We start from the raw sequence: 20,303 nt of genomic DNA, 5'->3' as shown, positions 1-20,303 counted from the left end.
CATATGGAGGGCACAAACCTCAGCTGCAGAATCCCACCTCTTTCCTAGTCCTTTTTCTCTTTTTACCCCTGTACCTACCACATGCAGCTCCTGTCCCGGGGCGCATGTGGTGCCCAGCTCTCCCTCCTTTTCCAAAACAGTGATTCTGCTGAAAAAGCAGAATTTGGACTTGCTGGGGAGCCGTTCACCCTCACGCTGTGGGTCTTGTGTCTGGGTGTTCACAAAGCCATCTGGAGGAGCCCCCAGGTCCGTGCATGTGGCCCCAGCGCTGCTGGCAGCGTTTTTCGGAAGCTGGGAGTTGTGCTTCCAGCCTCACAGCTTGCCTCTGCCAGTGAGTTTCTTGGCAGAATTGTTGAGAGCAAGTTTTGGAAACGGAGCACCAAACTCTCAGCTCTTGAAGTTCACACGTGGGCTTTTCATGTGGAACTGGCTCTGCCCTCTGCAATGCCACTGCTTAAATCCAGGCAGGAGGGCTGGGCTGCGGGTCCTTGAGTGCAGTCAGCTGTGCCTGTGACCTCTTCCCTTTCATTTTTTGGACCCCATCCTTTACATCAAGTGTTCGAAAGGCGACCCCGCAGCCTTTCAAGCCTCAGCAGAGGAAAACAGTAAAACATTTCTAATAAACATGCCCTAACTCCCACCAGATGTTTGGCCTTTGAGGAGCGCGAGCGTAGTTCCTGAAGTGGCAGCGTTTGAACGCCAGCCCCACACAGCTCCCAGATGCTGGTTTTTGTGACCCTCCCTCCCCTTCCAAGGCAGGTTTGAACATTTGGTGCTGAGCACCTCAGCTGGCAAGGGGCAGTGCTCCCAGCTGCAAATAGGCTGAGGGAGGGCGAATTTTCCCCTCCCTGGGAGGGCGATGGATGTGACAGCCACGTCCCACGCTGGCGTGGGCGCTGTGTTTCCAGCTTGTCTTTCTCCTCCTCCTCCTCCTGGGGCTGCCTCTGCCATTCGAGGTGATTTGTTTTTCCTCCTTGGCTCATTTCTAAAAACAAAGCTTTATTGTTGGAGCCACCCAGAAAGGTGGCTCTCCCTCCTTCACGCTGACAAATGCATGGCCAAAAATCACTTCCCTGCGCGAGCCCCGCTGCTGGCAGCGGCTGGAGATCTCACACTGGGGCCAGAAGGGCACGTGGAGGGGATGCGAGGGCAGCAGCAGGCTTCAAAGCTCCTCTTCCATGCGATGCTGCTGCCCTGCTGCCAGCTGCCTGCCTCTTTGTGTGTGTGTGTGTTGGCTGCGGGGAGGTGCACGCTGCAGCACCTGCCCTGCGAGCAGAGAGAAATTCGGCCCTGGTGCCCTGCAGGCTCACCTGGAGCATCTGTGTGAGCCCAAACCTCCAGCCCTGACCTCCCTGCTCCTTCAGGAATCAGCTGGAACAGAGGCTTTGATCCTGTGTTGCTCGCAAAGATTTGAATTTTTCACTGTTTCACAGTAAAAAATTTCACACCTCTCCCCCCCAGCCCTTTCCCTCCTTGGACAGGGGGGCACCCTCTGCCCTGCCTCGGGACAGACCCCCGGGGGCAGTTGGAGGCCCCACAAAGGGTTTGGGGAAAGGAGGAGGAACCAGCCCCGCATTTCTCCTTGCTCCCAGGGCTGCTGTCTCCTGGCTGCAGGCCTGCAGAGGCACCAAAATAGGGAAATTTCAGCTGCCCAAACTCTGCTCTCTGCCTCGCACCCTGCTGCCGGGAGGAGGATGAGTAATTTGGGGCGGCTCTGCCCGCACAGCTTCCCAGCAGGGCTTTGGGTTTGTGTGTTTTTTTTTTTTTTTCCCCTCTTCATCCTAACGCGAAAGGTTAATTAGTGGCAAGCTCTACACGGCTAATTAAAGCCAGACGAGATCTTTCTTTGGCTCCTCGGAGCTGTCAGCCTTTTCCTCGCGCGCCGCCGTCCCCGCTGACGCAGCGTGCGCTAATTAACTCCTGTGCCAGACCCGGGTAATTGGGCTGCCCTTGGGGCCGGGCACTGAACACCACAGCCTGACCCCCCCCCTCTGCCCCCCAAAACCCCCCCATGCTCCGTGGGGGCTCCACGCGTGGGCTGGGGGCGCAGCAGGAGCCGCGGATGGGGGGGGCGCAGCGCTGTGCGCCCACCAGGGGACGCCCTAAGACCGGGTCGGTGCTGCGGGGACCCCTTAGGACTCAGCACCTCCAGGACCTGGCCCTTTTGGGACCCGAAAACCCCAAGATTTGGCACCCCGGGAGATGAACACCCCTGGAAATGGGTGCCTGGGAGCGGGAACCCCCGAACCTGGCACCCCCAGATCTGGCACCCCCGAACCTGGCACCCCACAGCCCATGGCACACGAACACCCCCCGGGAACACATCCTGGTACCTGGCATCCCCAAACCCAGCATCCCAAGACCCAAACACCCCCAAAACCTGAGCACCCCCTGAGCCTGGCACCCCATGGCACGAGCACCCCTGGCTCCAGCCACCCCACCGCACGGCCACCTCCGGCACTTGGGACCCCCGACACATCCCCAGGATGCTTTGACCCCCAGGGACCCCCAGCTTCCACGCCTGGAGGATGCCCGGCCAGGGCCCAGGGAGGAGGAGGACGGTGCTTTCATGGCTCCCAAAGCCACTGGGAAGGCTTGAGAGGGGCGATGAGCTGCTGATATCCCCGGGAGCGCAGTGCGAGGGCAAACAGAGCGCAGGCGGTGAAGGTCAGGGAGGTGGATGGAGTCTGCCGCTGCCAGCATCAGCTCCCTCTAAATTATTTAATAAGCGGCTCGCCTGCCAGCCTGATGTGTTTCCTTCCCTGCAGCCCCAGCGAGGCAGGGAGGGGACGTGCCTGCTTCTTGCTCCACCACCCTCTGCTCTGTCCCGCTGTCCAGCCTGCTGGTTGCAGTGGTACTGGGGGGTCCCTGGTGCAAACTGGGGGAGACTGGAGGGGAAATCTTGTTGTAAACTGCTCTACATTTATACTTGAAGTCACCTCAGCCCTCGTGTCTCACCTCTCTGCGGTGTTTTTCTCAGTGGCTGGCTTCTTCCTGGGGCTTTTTCCCCTTTTCTCACCCCCTCTCCCCTCCAGGAATGGGAATTAATCCGGGAGGTTCCCCCTGCAGCCGCAGTGCCTGGTTTGACCCCACTGATCCCACCTCGTTCCCCTAACACCATCCCTTTCCCAGTGACCTTATTACCTGCTCCTGTGCGTTCAGCCCACCCTGGCTCCCCGCATATTAGGGGGTGGTTTGCCACCAGGTGCCCCCCGTCCCCAAATCCTGCTGGGGGAAGGAACCCCCGTTATCTCCTGCTGTACCAGCAGGGCTGGTGCTGCCTGGCTCAGCCCCTGGCTGCAGCTGCTAATTAAAAACAAACGAGGAGGGGACGGATGGCAAGCGATGCACTCCATCGCTGCGCCCGAGCCACTTGATTTAAGAGCGCTGCGACTCGCTCGGATGAGTAATGTGGAAATTAAATTTTCTGCGCCTCTGGGAGGGAGAGATCTTGGCCACGATTCCCGCTCCTTCTAGAGCACCTCGCTCGCTGCCTTGAGGTGCTGGAAATGGGAAATGCAGCCCCGCGGGGACCCTTCCCTAACGCGTTTATTTCATCCACGGCCACATCTTGGATCGAGCCGGTTCGCCGGGGAGGGGGGAGAAGGTGCCAAATTGGCCCGCGCCCCGCTTGGTTCCTGACACCAGGGCAGCTGGAGGCAATCAGCGAGCGGGGGGAGCCTTTTCAGCCTTTTCCTCTCCAAAACAAGCAGCTACAGCAGCGAGGGGGGGAAATTGGCTGGGAGCAGGCAGCCAGCTCGGAGCCAGGCGGCGAGGCTGTGCCGTGCAGTTGTACGGCTCCGGCTCCTGCTTTGTTTTCTCTAATTGCACAGCCAGGCCTCCAGGGCACAGCCTGTTTCCAGCCGTGCCTTGGGACAAAGCCTGGTGCTGCGGGGCTGGGACTGGGACGTGCTGACCCAGGAACAGCGGGGAGGGCGTCCTTGGAAGGGGGACCCGGCTGGTTCGGGCTTTGCTGGGTGCCCAGCGAGCTGGTGCAGAGCCCCTGGGCAACCCCAGCTCCTTTTGCATCTGCTGCCTCGCCTGGGGCACCGAGGTGGAATTAGAGCCTGGCAGGCAAAGCCTAACCCTATAATCTCCCCCATATGAGGGAAGGAAGGCGCAGGGATCGTTCTGCGGGGCGGGCTTCAAATGAGGCGAGCCGGGGATCGGGATGCGCGCCGAGCGGCTTCATCACCCTCAATTACTGACCCCACAGTTCTGCAGGGTTTAATGACCAAAAAAACCTCCTTTTTGGTGCATTCAGTGCTCGGGTTTGGGCACTGCAGCTGACGAGCTCTGGAAAGGGGATGTGAGGGGGGGACGGCAGGGCTGCAGCTGGTGTCCCCCATCCTGGGGAGGTGTCACAGATGTGCTGGCAGCGGGACCCCGCTGCACGGGGCTGTCGCCAGCACCCGGCCAGAGCAGCTGTGGCTTTCCCCAGCCGAGTCCCCGTGACCTTGGGGGACAGAGGAGCCACCATCAGCCAGCTCTGCACCCCCACGGCGCTGCAGACCCCTCGCTGTCTGTTTGCAGGTGCCCTTTGGGTGCCTCCGAGGGTCCCCTGGGATGCCAAGGCACCTCCCCAGCCCCAAATTGGCACCGAGGGCACGGCAGCTCCCTGCCATGGCCAGCCCCTGCTCGCAGCTTCCCCCAGCCCATGATGGGGTCAGACGAGAGGATTTCAGAGCTCCCTTTTGACCTTACCCATTCATGACTCTGCGATGCCCTTCGATGGATGCATTTCACCCCCCTGGTTCAGTGCCTGCTGCCAATTTCCCCGCTCCTCCAGCTGGAGACATGCGCAGGGCCAGCAGCTGTAACCAAATCTGCAGCTTTAACTAAAATGATCTCGGGTTTTACCAAAAATTTGCTGTGAGTTTGGCAGCCGGGGAGGACCCTGCTCCATGGGCTCTGGCCACCTTCCAAACTCCAAGACAGGGCAAGGGCAGTGGCATGGCCCTGGCACAATAGAGGGGCCGAAAACAGCACCCGAAGGTGAGCGCAGGGGGAACAAAGCCTGTCCTGAAGCCCTGCAACAGCCTTGAGGCTGCTGACGTGCTGATAAGCAGGTGTTGTTTGCCTGCGCTCTGGAGCAAGCCCATTTTATCTCTTCCTTGTTCCAGCTGGGGAGAAAACGCCTGGCAGTTTTGCTGTAATCCGGCACGGGCCCGCCAGGCCTGTTTTTTTTTTTTTTTTTTTAATATTATTTATTAATTTATTTTCTTATATATATTTTTTTTTCTTTATTCCTGCAGCACCCAGAGACCTCTGGGAGGTGCCAACAGGATCAATCCCAGCTGGGACCGCAGCCCCCCACCCCTCTCCCCAGACCCTTTCCAGCAGCACTGGTGGCTCCGTGCAGGACCAGCCAAGGCGAGAGGTGTAAAATCAGTGCGTGGGCGCTGAGAAAACCTGGCTGGCACCCACCCCAAGCCACTTGTGCTGAAGGAGCCAGACACCGAGCTGATTTCAGCTGTTTTATTAGCAGGGCGATAGCACCTGTGAGTTCAGGGGCCTCGGCCACTCGCAGGGTGTTTTTTTTTTTTATTATTTTTTATTTTTCCCTTTCCATAACTAACTGTAGATCCCCTCCTTTGCCTCGCCAGTGCCCTGTAGTGCTGCTGACAGCACAAGACCCTCAGCAGCTCCTCCGGAACGACATTAAACTTAAACCAAATCGCGTCGTGCGCTACAGTGCGGATGCTCGGCTGCGTTTTCCTCTCCTAACGATGGAGGCAGTGGGAATTGCAGCACCATTAATTCCTCCCTTTGCCTCCCGTGAATCTCCACAGGCTCTCCCCTCGCCCTTTGCAGCGGGTCGGAGGCTGCTGCAGCCCCGTCCCCTTTTTGTAGGGGCTCGGTGCTCGCGGCGAGGCTGGGAACGAGCCGGAGCAGCCTGTGACCAGGCTCTCAGGGTGGGAAACTGCTGCTGAGCGGGCAATAAAGGTTATTAAATGTCAGGGAGAAATAAAGCTGCCTTTTTTATTATTCTCCTCCCCCCTGAAATGGTTTGGAAGTGCTTTGTGCTGCAGCGGGAGATGAGGACCGGGGCACGGCACGGCGATGAGGGACACACGGCAGAGCCGTGGGGGTGCTGGGGCATCGCCTCTGGGGGTGGTGGGGGGAAAGCAGCACCATGGGGTCTGGCCACGGCCCAGGGACCTGCAAAGAGAGGGTGAAATGCTCGTGGTGCCCTCCAAGAGGGCAGCTGGCTCGGGGATGTGCCTGGGAGCTGCTGGAGGTCACCTCCTTGGTGGCACAGGGCTGGCACCCGGCATTGGCACCTCCTCAGTGGCACAAGGATGGTTCCTGGTGTTGGCATCTCCTTGGTGGTGGCACAGGGCTGGCTCCTGGTGTCACCTCCTCGGTGGCACAGGGCTGGTTCCTGGCGTTATCAAGGTGCAGGGGTGCTGGGGATGGCACACAGCCCTTTGGGGAGCTCCCGGCCATGGCGCACGGTGCCTTGCGTCGGGGCTGGCACCCGTGGAGATGGAAAGGCACCGGTGGGGGCTTCATCACCAGCTCACCTGGATTGTTTTCTGCTTTTCAGATTGTTTTCTGGGGGCACCATGCAAAATGATGTTGGTTTGCATCAGTTTGGTGAATGTGAAGGAATCTTCACCCCCAAAAGGTGGATATGGGGCTCAAAAGGTGGCTGCTGTCCCTGTCCCCGTCCCTGTCCCATCGCCAAGGGCTGCAGGAGCCCGAGGCGAAGCCGCCTTCCTTGGCTCCTGGAGTTAATTTAATTGCTGCTCTCTCTTCTTGGTTATAGTGCTCATGAGTATGGAAGCTCTTAATGCAGAACAATTAGGGATGCAGTTCCCTGCGGATGGAGCAATTTCCTGTTTTGCTTTTTTTTTTGTTCTCTATCCAAAACCAGAGGACTGTCTGCATCTTGTGCCGAAGCCAGGGCCTCCTGAGCTCCTCTGAGATGGGAAACGCAGACAAAAAACGAGCACGTTTTCACAGAAACGGCACATCAGAGACCCCACACTCATGGGCAATTCCACTCAGAGCACAGCTGAGCTCTGTTTGCTGGGAAATATCAAAGTGTGATTAAAAAATAGCCTGTCCATAGCCCTCTCCACCACGCTGCCGGCTTTGAGCCACCTCGGTCACCTTCCCCTCGGTGCTGCGGCTGCCAGCGGCGTCCAGGGGGACACAAAGAGCCCGTGGCGTGCCCAAACACCCCGGGGCTTTGCAGCCAGCTCCTGGGGAGCCTCCCTGCCTCCTGCCCAGCCCCGTGACGCCGCGGCTCGGGGAGCTGAGCTGGCGCTCGCCGCCGCGACCTTTGCGCTCTGCGCTCCCGCGGCTCCCAGGGGTTTGCTCCTCGCCGTGCTCCTGCGATTCGTGTTGGAAGTGGCCGGGCTTTACCAACAGCTCTGGCTGCTCTTCCTTGCCAGGGCACAATTTTGGGTGCCCTTCGGGTGATGGGGAGGCTGCGGGGTGATAGCAACGCCTCCGCCCTGCCTCGCGTGCGCCTGGCGCGGCGCTGAGCCCGTCCGACGCACGTGGTGCAGGAGGGGGTCAGGAGCTGAGAGGGCCCCGGGGGACTCGTGGGGGCTTTTTCCTGCATAAAGAAGGCAGAGGTGAGGATGGTGCATCTCTGACAGCCCGCTGCTGGTTCCACGTGGAGGTAAGTGGTGATGCGGCCGTGCCCCTTGCAGCCACAGGGTGGTCCTGGGGGGCTGAGCACCCCTGAAATGAGGTGTGGAGAGCTGTGCTGGGCACTGCTCTGTGCCAAATCGCAGGGGCTGCTGGCACGTTGCTGCATTTTCAGGCTCCTTTCATCTCCAGCATCCCAGCTGTGATCACCACGCAAGCGGGAGCTCAGCGCAGGCCTTGCCCCCTCCATCTTTTGCGCTTTGTCTCGACGAGATAGAGAAAAGCCCGAAATTTAAACACACACAAGTGCCAGCAGAGGAAAACGTGCGGTGGTGAAAGAAGCAATGCCTTCCACCCAGCAGGGGCCCGCAGCACCTTCCAGCTCTCTCAGATTTGGTACAAACCCCAGATTTCCATCCCCACGCCAGCGGAGCGCAGCGTGCCGAGGCACCTGCATTCCCCCAGCCCTCTGAGAGCAGCAGGAAGCTCCGTGGCGGTGATTCAGCCAGGAATAAGGAAACGAGAGGGATTTCCCAAGCGCTGTGCAAACAGGGGCGTTCAGCATGGGAGGGCCCGGCTCTCCGCCACCAGCAGAGATTGGATTAGGAGGGATTTGCGGAGGGCCAGCCTGGCAGGATGGCTTCCTTGGGCGTTTAGCAGCCAGCTCACAACCTTGTGGGGCGTTTTATGGTGTTGGTTGGGTTTTGTGGGGTTGGGTTTGCAGGGCTGTGCGGTGACAGCCCTTCCTGGAGGTGCTCCTGGGCTGGGGACAGAGGGGACGGAGCCGCCGCGGTGCTGCGTGGCGCTGGGAGGGTGCCGAGGGAAAGGGCATGGCCGTGTGCGAGGAACCCGGCAGCCTCCTCGCCCTGCAAATCCGAAGCAAATCCCTTCGCCCGTGAAATCTTGAAGGTGAGATGAAAGCGGGGCTTGGATGACCACGTAGTGCTGTGGGATTTTCTCCATGCCACGTGCTTCTGAGCTGCTCGGCTGTGGCTGGACACGGGCACGGCCACGGTTAAGGGGCTGCCCCTCTTCTATAGGGCTCGGCTCACAGCTTGGGGTCAGCCCTGGCCCCGTGGTGTTTGCGTGCAGGGCTGGATTTGGGGTTTTTGTGCCCTTGAGCAGCACGGATGCTGTCGGTGCCAGCTCACTGCGCTCCTCCCTGCGCTTCCTCCGGCCCCACTGTTCCCTGCAGCAGGATTTTGCATCACATCCTGCCCCAAAAACCTCGGCTCCTTTCCGGAGCTGTCGCCACCTTCCCCTGTGCTTTGTGCCATGTCCTCGAGGGCAGGCAGCGGGGCTTGCCCAAGGGCCCCTTCCCCAAAATGGAGAGGTCCTTCCCCTCCTCTCCGCTCCTTTTTCCTCCTCCCTGCCCCTCTGCGGGTGCCGGGGAGCCCTGGGGTGATGCGAGGGAAGGGAAATAGGGCCGTGTTTTTACATGCCGCCTGCAATTTCCGAAGGCAGAGTTAATTATAATCATCGCCCTCAGCGGACCGCTAATTAGCGATGCTCTCGGCTTGCTGCTGAGCTCTGAAATTTGTCCCGGCCCCGTGGTCTCCGTCAAGGGGGGATGATCCTTATTTTGCTGCCCCCCCAAAAACAGGGGATGCTTTAACTCATTGCAGGCAGGTGATGGGGTCCCAATGCGAGGGCTGAGAAGTTTTAGGGTGTGGGAATCCCCCCCCCGCTGTGAGCACCCCAAAATTGCCACCTGGGCACGTAACGCCCCACCAGGGACCCCCTTCCCACGGGTCCCACGTCACCCATTCCCTGTCCCCCACCCCTCACCGGGGATTTTCCCCCCCCTGGTGCTCGGGGCAGACACCAGGAGGGGTCGGGGGGAGTGGGGCCGGGTCACTGAGCGTGGGCAGGGGCAGGCGGGGGGGGACCCCAACCCCACAGGGCTCCAGCCTCATCCCACCTCAAGCTGCTTTTCCCCCGGTTCCTCCCCCTTTTCCTTTTCTCCCCCTGCCTCCAATTTTTATTTTTCCCTGGGGAGGAGCGAAGCAGGCAGCTCACAGCCCTCAGGAGGGGCTTGAAAAATGGGGGGGGGACACCAAAAAACAGCTGAAGGGGATGGAAAGGGTTGGGAAATCCCTCCTCGATGGGGAGGAATTTATATTTATACGCTCCGTATTTTGGATAGCTGCGTGTATGGAGAAGCTGGGGGGGGGGCGAGCAGCGTGGGGGGGTCCTGTTTGTAGGGTGCCCACCGCAGGGCACGGGGAGGGGGCCGGGGCGGCTGTGGGGGAGCCGTGAACCGTGGCGAAATTGCACAAAGGGCTCTTCCTTCCCTCCTTCCTTCCTTCCTTGCTTCCTTCCTCTTCCTCCCAGCCGGCGCCGCAGCAGCCGCTGCGCTGTGTGCGTGCCTGCGTGGGCGGCCGGGGGGGGGGTAGAGAATGGGGACGGGGACGGGGATGGGGACAGGGACGGGGCATGCGTGAGCCCCTCGGGCCCCGCATCGTGCCCAAGGTGCCCACCACGCCGATGCTGCTCACCCCGGGCGATGTGACGCTGCTCCTGGGCGCAGGTAAAGCGATTTATTTTTGGGGGGAGGATGCAAGCTGGGGTGGGGGCAGCTCTGCTGAGACCCCCTGCGAGGACAGGCCTCGTTGGGGTGATGTGAGGAGGGTTTAAGCCATCGTGTTCCCCCGTTGTGTGCCGGGTGAGGGGCTGGAAATGGGGGTTGTGGGGTGGATGGCTCCGTTTTGGGGCTCCCTGGGGTGTGCGTGCATGGGGGGGGGGATGTCCTGGGTGCCCTTTTCATGGGGTGGGAGCTGTGCTGTGCTGAGTTAGAGCTGGAGCCGCTGCTGGGCACAAAAGGCTGCCTTAGGTGCAAGGCAAGGGCTGCTCAGGAGACATTTAATCCCCCTCCCGAAGCATCAAAGCCCCGGGGAGCTGCCGCCTGGTGCCCGGAGGCAGCGGGGCGAGCGGGGATTTTGGGGTCCCTGGGGCAGTTTGGGGTCCCAAGCTGAGCGAGGGGGTTTTGGGGAGCCAGGCGCAAAAAAGGGAGCCCAGCAAAGGGGCTGGGCAAGGACGGGGCAGGATTAAACCCCGATAACACAGCCCCTGTCCTTGCTGCCCGCACGGGGAGCCGAGCTCGGGGAGGGGGAGTTTGGGCTCTGGCGAGTCCCAGGTTTGTTTCAGCGAGGAGGGGTCTGCGCCTGGAAATATCCCCGGGCCACTTTGGGAGGAGGCCCCCCGGATCTGGGGCATTTGCGGGGCATTTTGTGGTTTGCTTGGGGCTACGGGGGCGTGAGCGGGGCTGAGCAGGACCGACCAGTTCCCAGGAGGAAACAGGACGTTCCCTTACAGCACCGGGAGCTTTCCTTGGCAGGAGCCAAGCTTTTTGGCCACGGCACCTTCCCGCAGCCCAGCTGGGACACCCGGCTCCGGGACACCCAGTTCTGGGACACCCTAATGCAGGACACCCCCATTTTGGCTGCCTGCTGGGCTCGGGGTGCGCTGCGGGGGGCAGCTGGGACCCTAATGCAGGTCCCCGATGGGCTGCAGCGTGGAAAAGTGCCAGGGCTGAGCAGTGCCAAAATATTTCCTCCTGTCTTTCCCCTTCACCCCGGTGCGGGGTGCAGATGGGCTGGGAGTCCCCAGCGGCTTCCCGAGCTCCCTCCTTGAGCTTTTGGGAGCAGAGGGACCCCAGGAACACGTCCCCGTGGCTCCAAGAGGGCAGGCAGAGGGTTTCCAATTTAATGACAGCATTGAGCTGGAAGTTTCCCACTAGGAGCAGAGGCTCCTGCCCATGGGAGAGCATCGCTCCCTCGGCGGGAGCACCGGCAGCCTCGGTGAGGCTCTGGGGCTGGTTTTCTCTCTCCTGGCGTGCCATTTCTTCATTTTTTTTTTTAGGGGGTGAAGGAATTTGGCTGCACACCCAGGTTGGGTGGTCCCGGCCAGGAAGGATGCGCTGGGAGCAGGCTGGGGGCGAGGAGCGGTGCGAAATGTCAGACAGCTTCCAAGAGGTGTGGGGGACAAGTCACAAGCTTCCAACCTTTTTAAAATTTAAAATTCAGGATAAATTCAGGATATTTCCTGCAGGAAGCACCTTCTTCCAATTCCCCTGCCCCTCGCAGCCGGAGCCAGGCGTTAACCTCCCCTCCTTAAACGCTGCTCACGCTGGCGAGCCCAAATCTCTCGGGAAAGCTCCCCCTTTTCCTCCTCCTCCAGAAATCCAGCCGAGCAGATCCGTGCCTTGGGATGGCTCCTGGAAGGAGGGACAGCTCCTGGAGCTGCCTTTCTGCGCCTGCAACCCTCCCCCGGACAGCTTTTTCTTGGTTGTGGTGCTCCCTGGCTGCTGTGCCCATGGGGAGATGCAGATTAAACGTGTGCCAGCTGCCCCTGGGGGATAGGGATGTGCTGGAGGATGCTCGCTGGGAGGAAGGCTGCGGTCTGCCTCGCCTGCCTGGCCGAGCTGGGTGAGCAAAGAGCCTGGGGGCTGCCGGAGCTGGGTGATGCCTCTTTGAGCTGTTGCAGTGCTCCTGAGCAGCCCCAAGGCCTCTTTTTATCCCTTCTGCTCCCCGAATCAAAGCAGTAATGGCTTTTATAGGAGAGTGAGGCCCCAGGCTGTGTGTGACGGTGATGGGAGCTGGGGTTTTGGTCCCTATTTTGGCTGTTTTCCTCCCAGATCCGTTGTGCAGAGCAGTGGCAGCGCTGCGCAGCGGGCACGGGGAGGCCTTTGGGCTCCTGGAGCTCTTCTGGGGGGCTGGGAGAAGCAGGATGGGCACCCGGCACCTTAAAGCACCCTTTGTGCCCTTGGTTGGGTGGCAGTGTTTAATCACGGGCTGCTGAGAGCGTGGTTAAAGCCTTTTGGATGTCCTGGAGCAGAGAGGGGCTCCCAGTGCCACCTGCAGCCCCGGGCAGGTCCCCGCTGAGCTCGTGAGCTGCAGGTACCCGCTGTGAGTCCTGGACATTGCTCAGATCGCACCCCAAATTCTCCCTGCTGGAGGGCCAGGGTCTGTGCGTGATGAGGATGCCAGGAAAAAAAATAAATCCATGTGTTTTAGAGGAAAAGCCAGCTCCTGGAGCCTGCGCAGGGGCTGGCAGTGGCAGTGGTGCCACCCGCCTGCTGCACACTCCTGGCACGGCTTGGGGACGAAGGGAGGAGACTTTGGGGACAAAACAAGGCTCTGGACGACCTCTCGAGGAGGTCTCGGCTCCATCCGTGCAGAAAGGACGTTGCGGATGCCCCGGGAGGCCGGGCTGGGGGTGGATGGATGAGGCAGGCAAGCGGCCAGCTGGTTTTTTTTGGCAACGCCTGCTCTGCTGCCCTGGGAGGACGATGCTGCCGCTGGTTTGCTGCCTGCAGCAGTGTCCTTGCAGCTCCTCCTGGGTCCTGGGGCACGGAGACACCGGTGCCAACATCAGGGAGGGTTGGAGAGCAGGGATTTGGGTTCTCCTGCCCCCGGGGGCCGGTAGCAGAGGCTGTGGCCAGCATCCCCTCGCCCCAAAGGGGCCGGAGTCTTCTCCAGGGATGAGGCTCCGGGGGTGATGACGAGCGTGTTTGCTGCCTGCTGGCTTGTGCCGGCCCAGTTTCACCCATCAAGCCGCGAGATGTCACGTCCCAGAGGCTCACGTTGCCTCTTTTCTGGGCTAAAGGATGAAAAACCCTCCTAAAGGGTGTGGGGAGCACGTGAGCACCACGGGGGCTTTACCGTTTCTGTGGGATGGGGAGCAGCCCCCTCTGGCCACCCGGGGTGCCCCTGTCCTGTCCCTTACAGCTGCTGATGGGCACCCTGGGGACCTGGGGGCTCCTCTCCCTGCTGGTTCCTGGGGTCGTCCCCTCACTCTGGTCCTTCCCCCGTCCCTCAGATGCCCCGCGGTAACCCGTCCCCATCGGCGATGGCCTCCACACCCCGCTGAGGAACAAGAGGACGAGCACCCAGCCGATCCGACCACCACCACCCCCTCCCCGCGACAGCCATGGAGGCCCCCCTGGAGGTGCCCGTAGGGAACCTCATCGACTTCGACACCGAAACACCCACCCGTGCCCCCTCGGAGCCTTCTCCCGGGGATGTCCCCAGCGGCAACGGGCACGTGGGGGACGTGGCCGGGGAGGAGAGCGATGCCACCGAGTCTGCGGACAGCGACCACGAGGCGGGCGGCTCGCCAACGCGCTGGGGCGGCCGCCGCCGCTCGTCCTCCGCCGAGTCCTTCTCCTCCAGCCAGAGCACCGAGTCGGCCAGGGACGAGGCGACGGCCGAGCGCCGGGATTTCATGCGGCACTACGTGGAGAAAATCTTCTCCGGGGGGTGAGGGAGAAGGGGAACAGCCCCCGGGGCCCCTCGCCGCGGCTCGGCGCACAGCGAGCGTGAGGAGCAGCAGGGGCGCTTGGCTCAGCTCGGGGGCTGAGCGGCTGTCTCTGCTGCTCAGCTTCTCCTCTGGCTGTTGTGGTTTTTTTCTTCTCCCTCCTCCCTTTTGGCCTGCCTCCTGCCTGGGGGGGAGAAAAGAGCAGCGTGAGTGGGAGGATGGCAAAAAGGATGCGCCCCGTGCCGGCCCCTTGTGCCAGGACGCTGCCAAAAGGGTGCTGGGTGGGAGCTGAGCCGTCACCCTGCCGTGCAGGGGGTGCCGGGCACGCCCTCAGCTCTGATGGTTTTTATTTCCCCCTTTTCCCGTTTCAGAGAGGATCTGGACCAGGAGGAGAAGGCCAGGTTTGGGGAGCTGTGCAGCGGCGAGGACGGGAAGGGCAGGGAATGGTTCGCGAGATACGTCAGCGCCCAGGTGAGGGGGCAGGGGAGCCGCGCGTGCCGGGGGCTTGGGCAGAAAGCCGAGTCCTGGGGGATCTGTCGGTGCCCCGGAGCTGTGTTTTTGGAGGGCAGGAAATTGGGGAAAGGGAGGACTTTCAGTGCAGAGTGAATAAACCCATCTCAGACGCACGATCGGTGCGAGGTGGGAGAGGAGCCGCCTGCTCGCCTTGGAGCCAAACGCAATCAGCACCCAGAAACTCCCCGCTCCCTCCCTCCCAAACCAAAGCCGAGGTGCACACCGCGCTGTCTGAGCTTTCTGCCCACCTCCCTGCGCCGGGATTTGGGGGGCTGAAGCCGCCCGTGCCAAACCCAACCCCGCTTGTGCCCGCAGCGCTGCAACTCCAAGTGCGTGTCGGAGCCGACCTTCTACCGCCTCATGCAGTCTTTCGCCCTCGTGCTCTTTGAGTAAGTCCCGGGGGGATTTCGGCTTCGCTGTCATCCCCCCCCCGAGATCAGAGCCACCTGGTGCCATCGCTGGGTGTCCTCCTCAAATCCCCGCTCCGCTCCAGGTGCCACCAGATGGACGACTTCAGCCCCGCCAAGAACCTGATGACCATGTGCTTCACCTACTTCTACATCGGTGAGGGGCACCCACGGGTGCCAAGTGCTTCGGGTGTGGGTGCCGAGCCCGCTGCCCGCTCTTTGGAGGTGGAGGCTGAGCCCCCGGTGGTGTTACCCCCCCAGGGAAGAGCCACGCGTTGCCCCTGGAGGCCAAGGAGAAGCCCACGGGCAGCATCGACTCCTACCTGAGGTCGGCCAACAGCTGGCTGGCCGAGAAGAAGGACATCGCCGAGAGGCTGCTGAAGAACACCTCGGCCAGGACGGAGAACGTCAAGGGCTTCTTCGGGGGCCTGGAGACCAAGCTGAAGGGTCCCGCGGCCAGAAAAAGCCAGTGGGTACCCCCGGGGCGGGCAGGGGGCCCGGGGAGGCGGAGGGACACCCGAGGTGGGGTCGTAGTGGCCACGGGGAGGGGGTTTGGGGCATGGTCCCGTGGGTTTTTACGCTGGGCGCCGGGCACCCGGTGGCCTGGGAGCCCCGCGTCCTCACGGGGATGGGGGTACGTGGGTTCAGGGGGCGGTGGCACCGCTTTTGGGGTCTCCCGCGTGGCCTGGGTGCAGGGCTCTGCTCCTCTGGCTGCTTTTCTCGGGGGCTGACGCTGGTTTCTGTGCCGCAGCGAGGGTGAGGACAGGCCGAAGGAGAGGCTGAAGAAGACGGGTGAGTGGAGGCAGAGCTGCGGAACGGCGACAGCACCCCCGGGGCGAGGGCTGGAAGCTGTGGGGTGGGCAGAGGACGGAGCTGTCTGTCCCAGAGTGCCCCAAAGGGGCTCCAAAGTGCCCCAGCACCCTCCTGGGACAGCCGTGTCCCATATCAGGGCTAATTCCTGCCCCCAAAACGCAGCCAGGGGCTCACAAACCGTGCCATCGGGCACCGAGGGGGGGACACGCAGGGTTTTATGGCATGGTGGGGCGGGGGGTGCCACCCGGCGTGACTGCCCTGTCCCCACAGTTTCCGTGCAGAGCCCGGAGGAGGAGAAGAAAGGGGAGAAGATCTACCTGTACATGCACCTCAAGCAGCAGCCCATCTGGTAAAGCTGGGGCCGGCTGGCTCGTGCCCGCCTTTGCCCGTTTGCCCGCGGGATGGGCAGCGCGGGGGTTTCCCCCAAAACGGGGCCAAATTCGCCGGATTCGTTTCAACACCTCCCAGCCCTTGGGATGGGATGGGATGGGAGGGAAATGGGGGAAGGATGTGGGGTGGCCCCACTGATGCCCCGTCCCTCCCCGCAGGCACAACCTGCGCTTCTGGAACGCCGCCTTCTTCGACGCCGTGCACTGCGAGCGCAGGAAGCGCTCCCCCACCACCAGGTAGGACCCTCCACCCCAAAAAAAAACTCCTAAGGATGGGGATGGGGAGGTTTTCCAGCTCGTTTTGCATCTTTGTTCCCCGAAGGAAGGCTTGGATAGCCCAGGCGGGGTTCAGCCTGCTGCGGCTCGTCCTGCCAGCAGCTCCTGAGCCAGGGGAGGGGACGCCCTGGTCCCCACAGTGTCCCCAAGGGGGCCGTGCAGGGGGCAGGCGTGGAGCACCCAGCGTTTTGGCAGCCCCTTTCCCAGCAGTGAAGGCAGACCAGGGAGCAGCCAGCCCTCCTGGCCCCAATCCCCGACCACGACAACCCCTCGGGATGCTCGGCCGGCTCCATCTCTCTCCTCTTTTTTTTTGCTTTCCTTCCCCAAAACGACCAGAAAAAAAAAAAAAAAAAAAGAAGCTGTCGAGCGGCGACGCAGCTGGAACCACATTTGCTTCGATTAAGCCCCAAATTAGCAGCAGCAAATGTCTCTTCCTCAATTAATCCCAGGGCTGAGCCCGGTGAAGGAAGGAGCTTTGGGAGAGCTCCCCGGGGACCTCCGAGCACCTCGGGGGGGCTGAGAGGTGGTGGCCACAGGGGGAACGGGGCTGGGGGTTGAGCCCCCAGGGGGCTGGCACCCTGCAGGCTGGGTTTGGGGTGCCAGGTTTGGTGTCTGGCCACGGCAAGGGGCCGCGGGGCGCTCGGCGGTGCCTTGGTGGCCGTGTCCTGCCCTGCAGGAGGAGGTTTCTCCCCTGGGGAGGGAGGGCAGGGGCCGGGGTGGGGAGGGAAGGCGACAGCACTAAACTCCTTTTTTTCTCTCTTTTTCCCCTCCCTCCGCCTCTAACCCCCTCTCTCCGTCTGTTCTTCTCCCCCTTTGCCCTGCGCCCGTCTCTCTTGCATGACCCGTAACACGCGACTTTTCTCGGCCCCGTTTCTGCTTCTGCTCCAGAGGGGACGCTGGGGAGGAAGAGGAGAAGAGGTGCGTGCCCGCCCGCATTTCTTCCTCGCTTTGCCTTCGCCCCAAACCCCTCCCCAGCCTGGCTGCTTTCTCCTGAACGCTGCTTTTTGGGAAGAAACCCGGCCCCACGCGAGCTGTGCCGCCGCAGCCGGGGACCCCCTGCTGCTGGGGACCCTGGGGAGCTGCCACGGAAAAGGGGCTGTGTCCCGGGCAGGTTTGGGGCACAAAATGGGGAAAATCATCCCCCTGTGTGGGGAAATCTGCCCTCGCTGCAGAGGAGGCTGCGCGTTGCTAACAGGAGCACGGCCTCCGGGATGCAAACTCAGATCAGAGCCGGGCGCTGGGTGCTGGGATCGGGGTGTCTGCAGCAGCTGATCCCAAAAACGAAGGGCCCCGGGCCATGGCAGCAGCAGGAGGGTGAGGGCAGGGGGATGTCCACATGCCGAAGGCGTGCACAGGTGCTGGGTGGCTCCGATTTTGCTTGGATAAAGCCTGGGGAGCCGCAGTGCCGCTGGGGGCGAGCGAGGCTGAGCCCTGCCAGCCCGGTGGGTGCGAGCCCAGGGCACATCCCGGGGGTCTCCTGGGCAGGAGCTGGCAGGGGGCAACCCCTGAAGGGGCTGAGAGGCTTCCCTGGGCCAGCACAGCAAAAAAAGAAAAAAAAAAAAAAAAAAAAAAAACAACACAAAACAAAACATAAAAAGGCAGGAAAAAAAGTTTCAGACCTGCTGCTTCTCACAGCGGGCCAGTGAGATCTGTGAAGTTCCTTTGCCAGATCTCAAAGCCCCTCAATCTGATTCTTCTGCTTTCTTTTCAGCCTCCAGCGCTGAATTTGATTTCTTTTTATTTTTTGTTTGCTGTTGTTAGCTTTATCTTGGAGAAACTACTTTAAAAAGATCATTTAAAACATCCCATATGTGCTTCCAGAGCTGTCCCAATACCCGGCTCAGCCGCTGTGACCAAAGGCTCAGCTCAGCAGCTTTCTGAGGCCGGGGTTGGGCTGGCTTTGGTGGCAGGCTGGGTGAATCTCTCAACCTTTGGGTGAATCTCTCATCCTTTTCCAGTTTCAGCAACAAAATTTTGCTCAATCTCCCCTATCCCTCTCCCTGGGGGCCATTCCCACCTGGCAGCACCTCGGTCCCGCTCGGCGTGCGCTCCTGCTCGGTCCGCTCCTGCTCTCCTCCTCCTCCTCCTCCTCCTCCTCCTCCTCCACATTTATATATTTCTTCTGTCCCTGTTTCTCCTTGCCTTTCCTCTTTTCCCTGCCTGTCCCCTCACCTGGTTTCTCGGCGGGGGGCTGGCTTCCCCCTGGAGCTGGGCTTTCCCCAGGGCGCATGCACTGCGCTGTGCCGGCACCGCCTGAGCCCCGCCGCGGTGCCCCTGCTGCCCTTCTCAGCATGACTTTCTGCCCCAGAGCCCCCCCAGCGGGACCCCCGTCCTTTCAAACCCCCCTTTTCTTTAAGGAGATGATGCTCCGGGTGCGTTTGCCGGGGGGCGCGGCAGAGCTGGGGCACCCTCGAGGATTTGGGGATGTGCTGTGATTTGGGGACCTGGCTTCAGCTGCTGAGCGGGGATGGGATGGGGACAGGTACGAGGGGTACAAAAACCCTCCTGCAGCACTGCAGAGGGGTGGGGGTGTTTGGGGAGCAGCTTTTTGGGGCGCTCTGGGAGCTGGAAACCCCACGGCACTGGGGGGAGAGGTGCTGCAGGTGGGGCTGCTCCAGGATTTTGGCCCTGCAAGCCCCCTGCTCACCCTCCCATCCCAAAATGAAGGCACCACGAGTGCGACGCGAGCTCGGTGCTGGAGTGGCCGTGCTATTTCCTAGCTGAAGAGGACCTCGTCCCCGGGTACCTCTTCTTTTGCCCCAAAATAACAGGTTGGGTGGAGGCGTGCGCACCTGAGCCCATCCAGCACGGGGCGCGCTCCGGCAGCCAGCGGGCCCGGAGGTGTCCCCGTGCCCTTGGTGACACGGAGAGGGGGATGCAGGGGGTTCGGGGGGGTCGGTGGTGCCAAAGGGGCTCGTTCCTTGCAGGGAGAAGTGGTGCCACATGACGCAGGAGGAGCGGGACGACAGCCTGCGCTTCAATGAGAACATCACCTTCGGGCAGCTGGGGTGAGCGGGGCGCGGGGACAGCGCCGTGGGTCCTTGGCAAGGGTGGTGGGACGCTGTCCCCTCCCTCGGGGACATCCCGTGTGGTGGGGAAATGGGGCAGAGCATCCTCGGTGCTCCTTGCTGGGACCGGCTCCTGCCCTTTGCGTTGTCGCGCGCCCGAGCATCATCAGCCGGCAGCCGGGGAGGAAGAGGAGGGTGGCGGGGAGGGAGGGAGGGAGGAAGGGCAGCCTGGCCCTGCCCTCGCCGAGCATCTCCGCCCTTCCTCAGCACCTTCATCCACAACATGCTGGCGTTCGGCCTCAACAAGAAGCTCTGCAGCGACTTCCTCAAGAAGCAGGCGACGATCGGCAACTTGGACGAAGGTAGGGGTGGGATTTAGGGGCGGGGAGACACCCGCTGGCCTCGCTGGGACGCTCCGGCACCACCCCAGCTCCTCTTTCCTTCTCCTCCCCAGAGCAATACAAGCTGCTGAGCGACCACATCGAGCAGATGGCCACCGAGTAGCCGCCCGGCCGGCACGGCACAGCGGCAGCGAGACGGCGGCCGGAGCAGTTGGGGAGAAAAAGGGGCCCCGAATGAATCTGGGCTGCTCGGGGGTCGCGCACGCACTCACAGAGCTGCCCCCCACCTGCATGAGCATCCACCAACCCTTAGAGCTGCGCCGTGGGCAGCCCGTAGAAGTAGGAGCCAAACAGCCCCCGTCCCTCGCCGGAGCCTCCCGCGTCTGTTTTCGGAGCAGGCGGACCCAGAAGTGGGGTTTTTGTCGGGTAAAAACAAGCGGACAAAGGGAGAAACAAACAAAAAAAGCCTAAAAAAAAAATAATAATAATACAAGAGAGAAAGCAAGATGAAAAAGAAAGCAGCTGCTGCAGCCCCCCTGTGCCTGGGGACTTCATTGCTGTGTCCTCAGCCCCCTCCAAAATGCTGCTTGGGGGCTTCAGTGCTCGTAGCAGCGGGGTCTGGAGCAAAATGTTGTGGGGTGAGGAGCTGCTGAATGCGTTTGCTGCTCGATGCCTTCTCGAGGCTGGTGTGGA

The 20,303-nt window shown here is 61.6% G+C and overlaps 1 protein-coding gene across 3 annotated transcripts; it reads left to right on the top strand.

The window, feature by feature from the left end:
• The first annotated feature begins 7,590 nt into the window (after nt 1-7,590).
• Nucleotides 7,591-20,087, top strand: KIAA0513 (KIAA0513 ortholog). Of its 3 annotated transcripts, none has more exons than XM_032195680.1 (13): nt 7,591-7,636; nt 13,426-13,865; nt 14,235-14,334; nt 14,692-14,765; nt 14,870-14,940; nt 15,045-15,252; nt 15,535-15,575; nt 15,867-15,945; nt 16,145-16,222; nt 17,150-17,179; nt 19,189-19,269; nt 19,537-19,631; nt 19,724-20,087. In XM_032195680.1, the coding sequence occupies exons 2-13, from the start codon at nt 13,537-13,539 to the stop codon at nt 19,771-19,773; spliced, it is 1,236 nt and encodes a 411-aa protein (XP_032051571.1). In that variant the 5' UTR covers nt 7,591-7,636; nt 13,426-13,536; the 3' UTR covers nt 19,774-20,087. The 3 variants fall into 3 exon arrangements, with proteins under 3 accessions (XP_032051571.1, XP_032051570.1, XP_032051572.1); XM_032195679.1 differs by lacking the exon at nt 7,591-7,636 and adding an exon at nt 10,014-10,135; XM_032195681.1 differs by lacking the exons at nt 7,591-7,636; nt 17,150-17,179 and adding an exon at nt 10,014-10,135.
• Nucleotides 20,088-20,303: the final 216 nt, after the last annotated feature.

The sequence above is a fragment of the Aythya fuligula genome, chromosome 12 (genome assembly GCF_009819795.1).
Source record: "Aythya fuligula isolate bAytFul2 chromosome 12, bAytFul2.pri, whole genome shotgun sequence".
Lineage (NCBI taxonomy): Eukaryota > Metazoa > Chordata > Aves > Anseriformes > Anatidae > Aythya > Aythya fuligula.
Note: the sequence above shows the minus strand (reverse complement) of the source record. Positions and strands in the feature narration are given on the sequence as shown.

Bases quoted from the DNA above. Each gene is read 5' to 3' on its own strand.
- KIAA0513 (XM_032195680.1), top strand. From the start codon at position 13,537: ATGGAGGCCCCCCTGGAGGTGCCCGTAGGGAACCTCATCGACTTCGAC. The intron at 14,766-14,869 runs GTAAGTCCCGGG...GCTCCGCTCCAG, and splicing joins TTCGCCCTCGTGCTCTTTGA to GTGCCACCAGATGGACGACT. The intron at 16,223-17,149 runs GTAGGACCCTCC...CTTCTGCTCCAG, and splicing joins AAGCGCTCCCCCACCACCAG to AGGGGACGCTGGGGAGGAAG.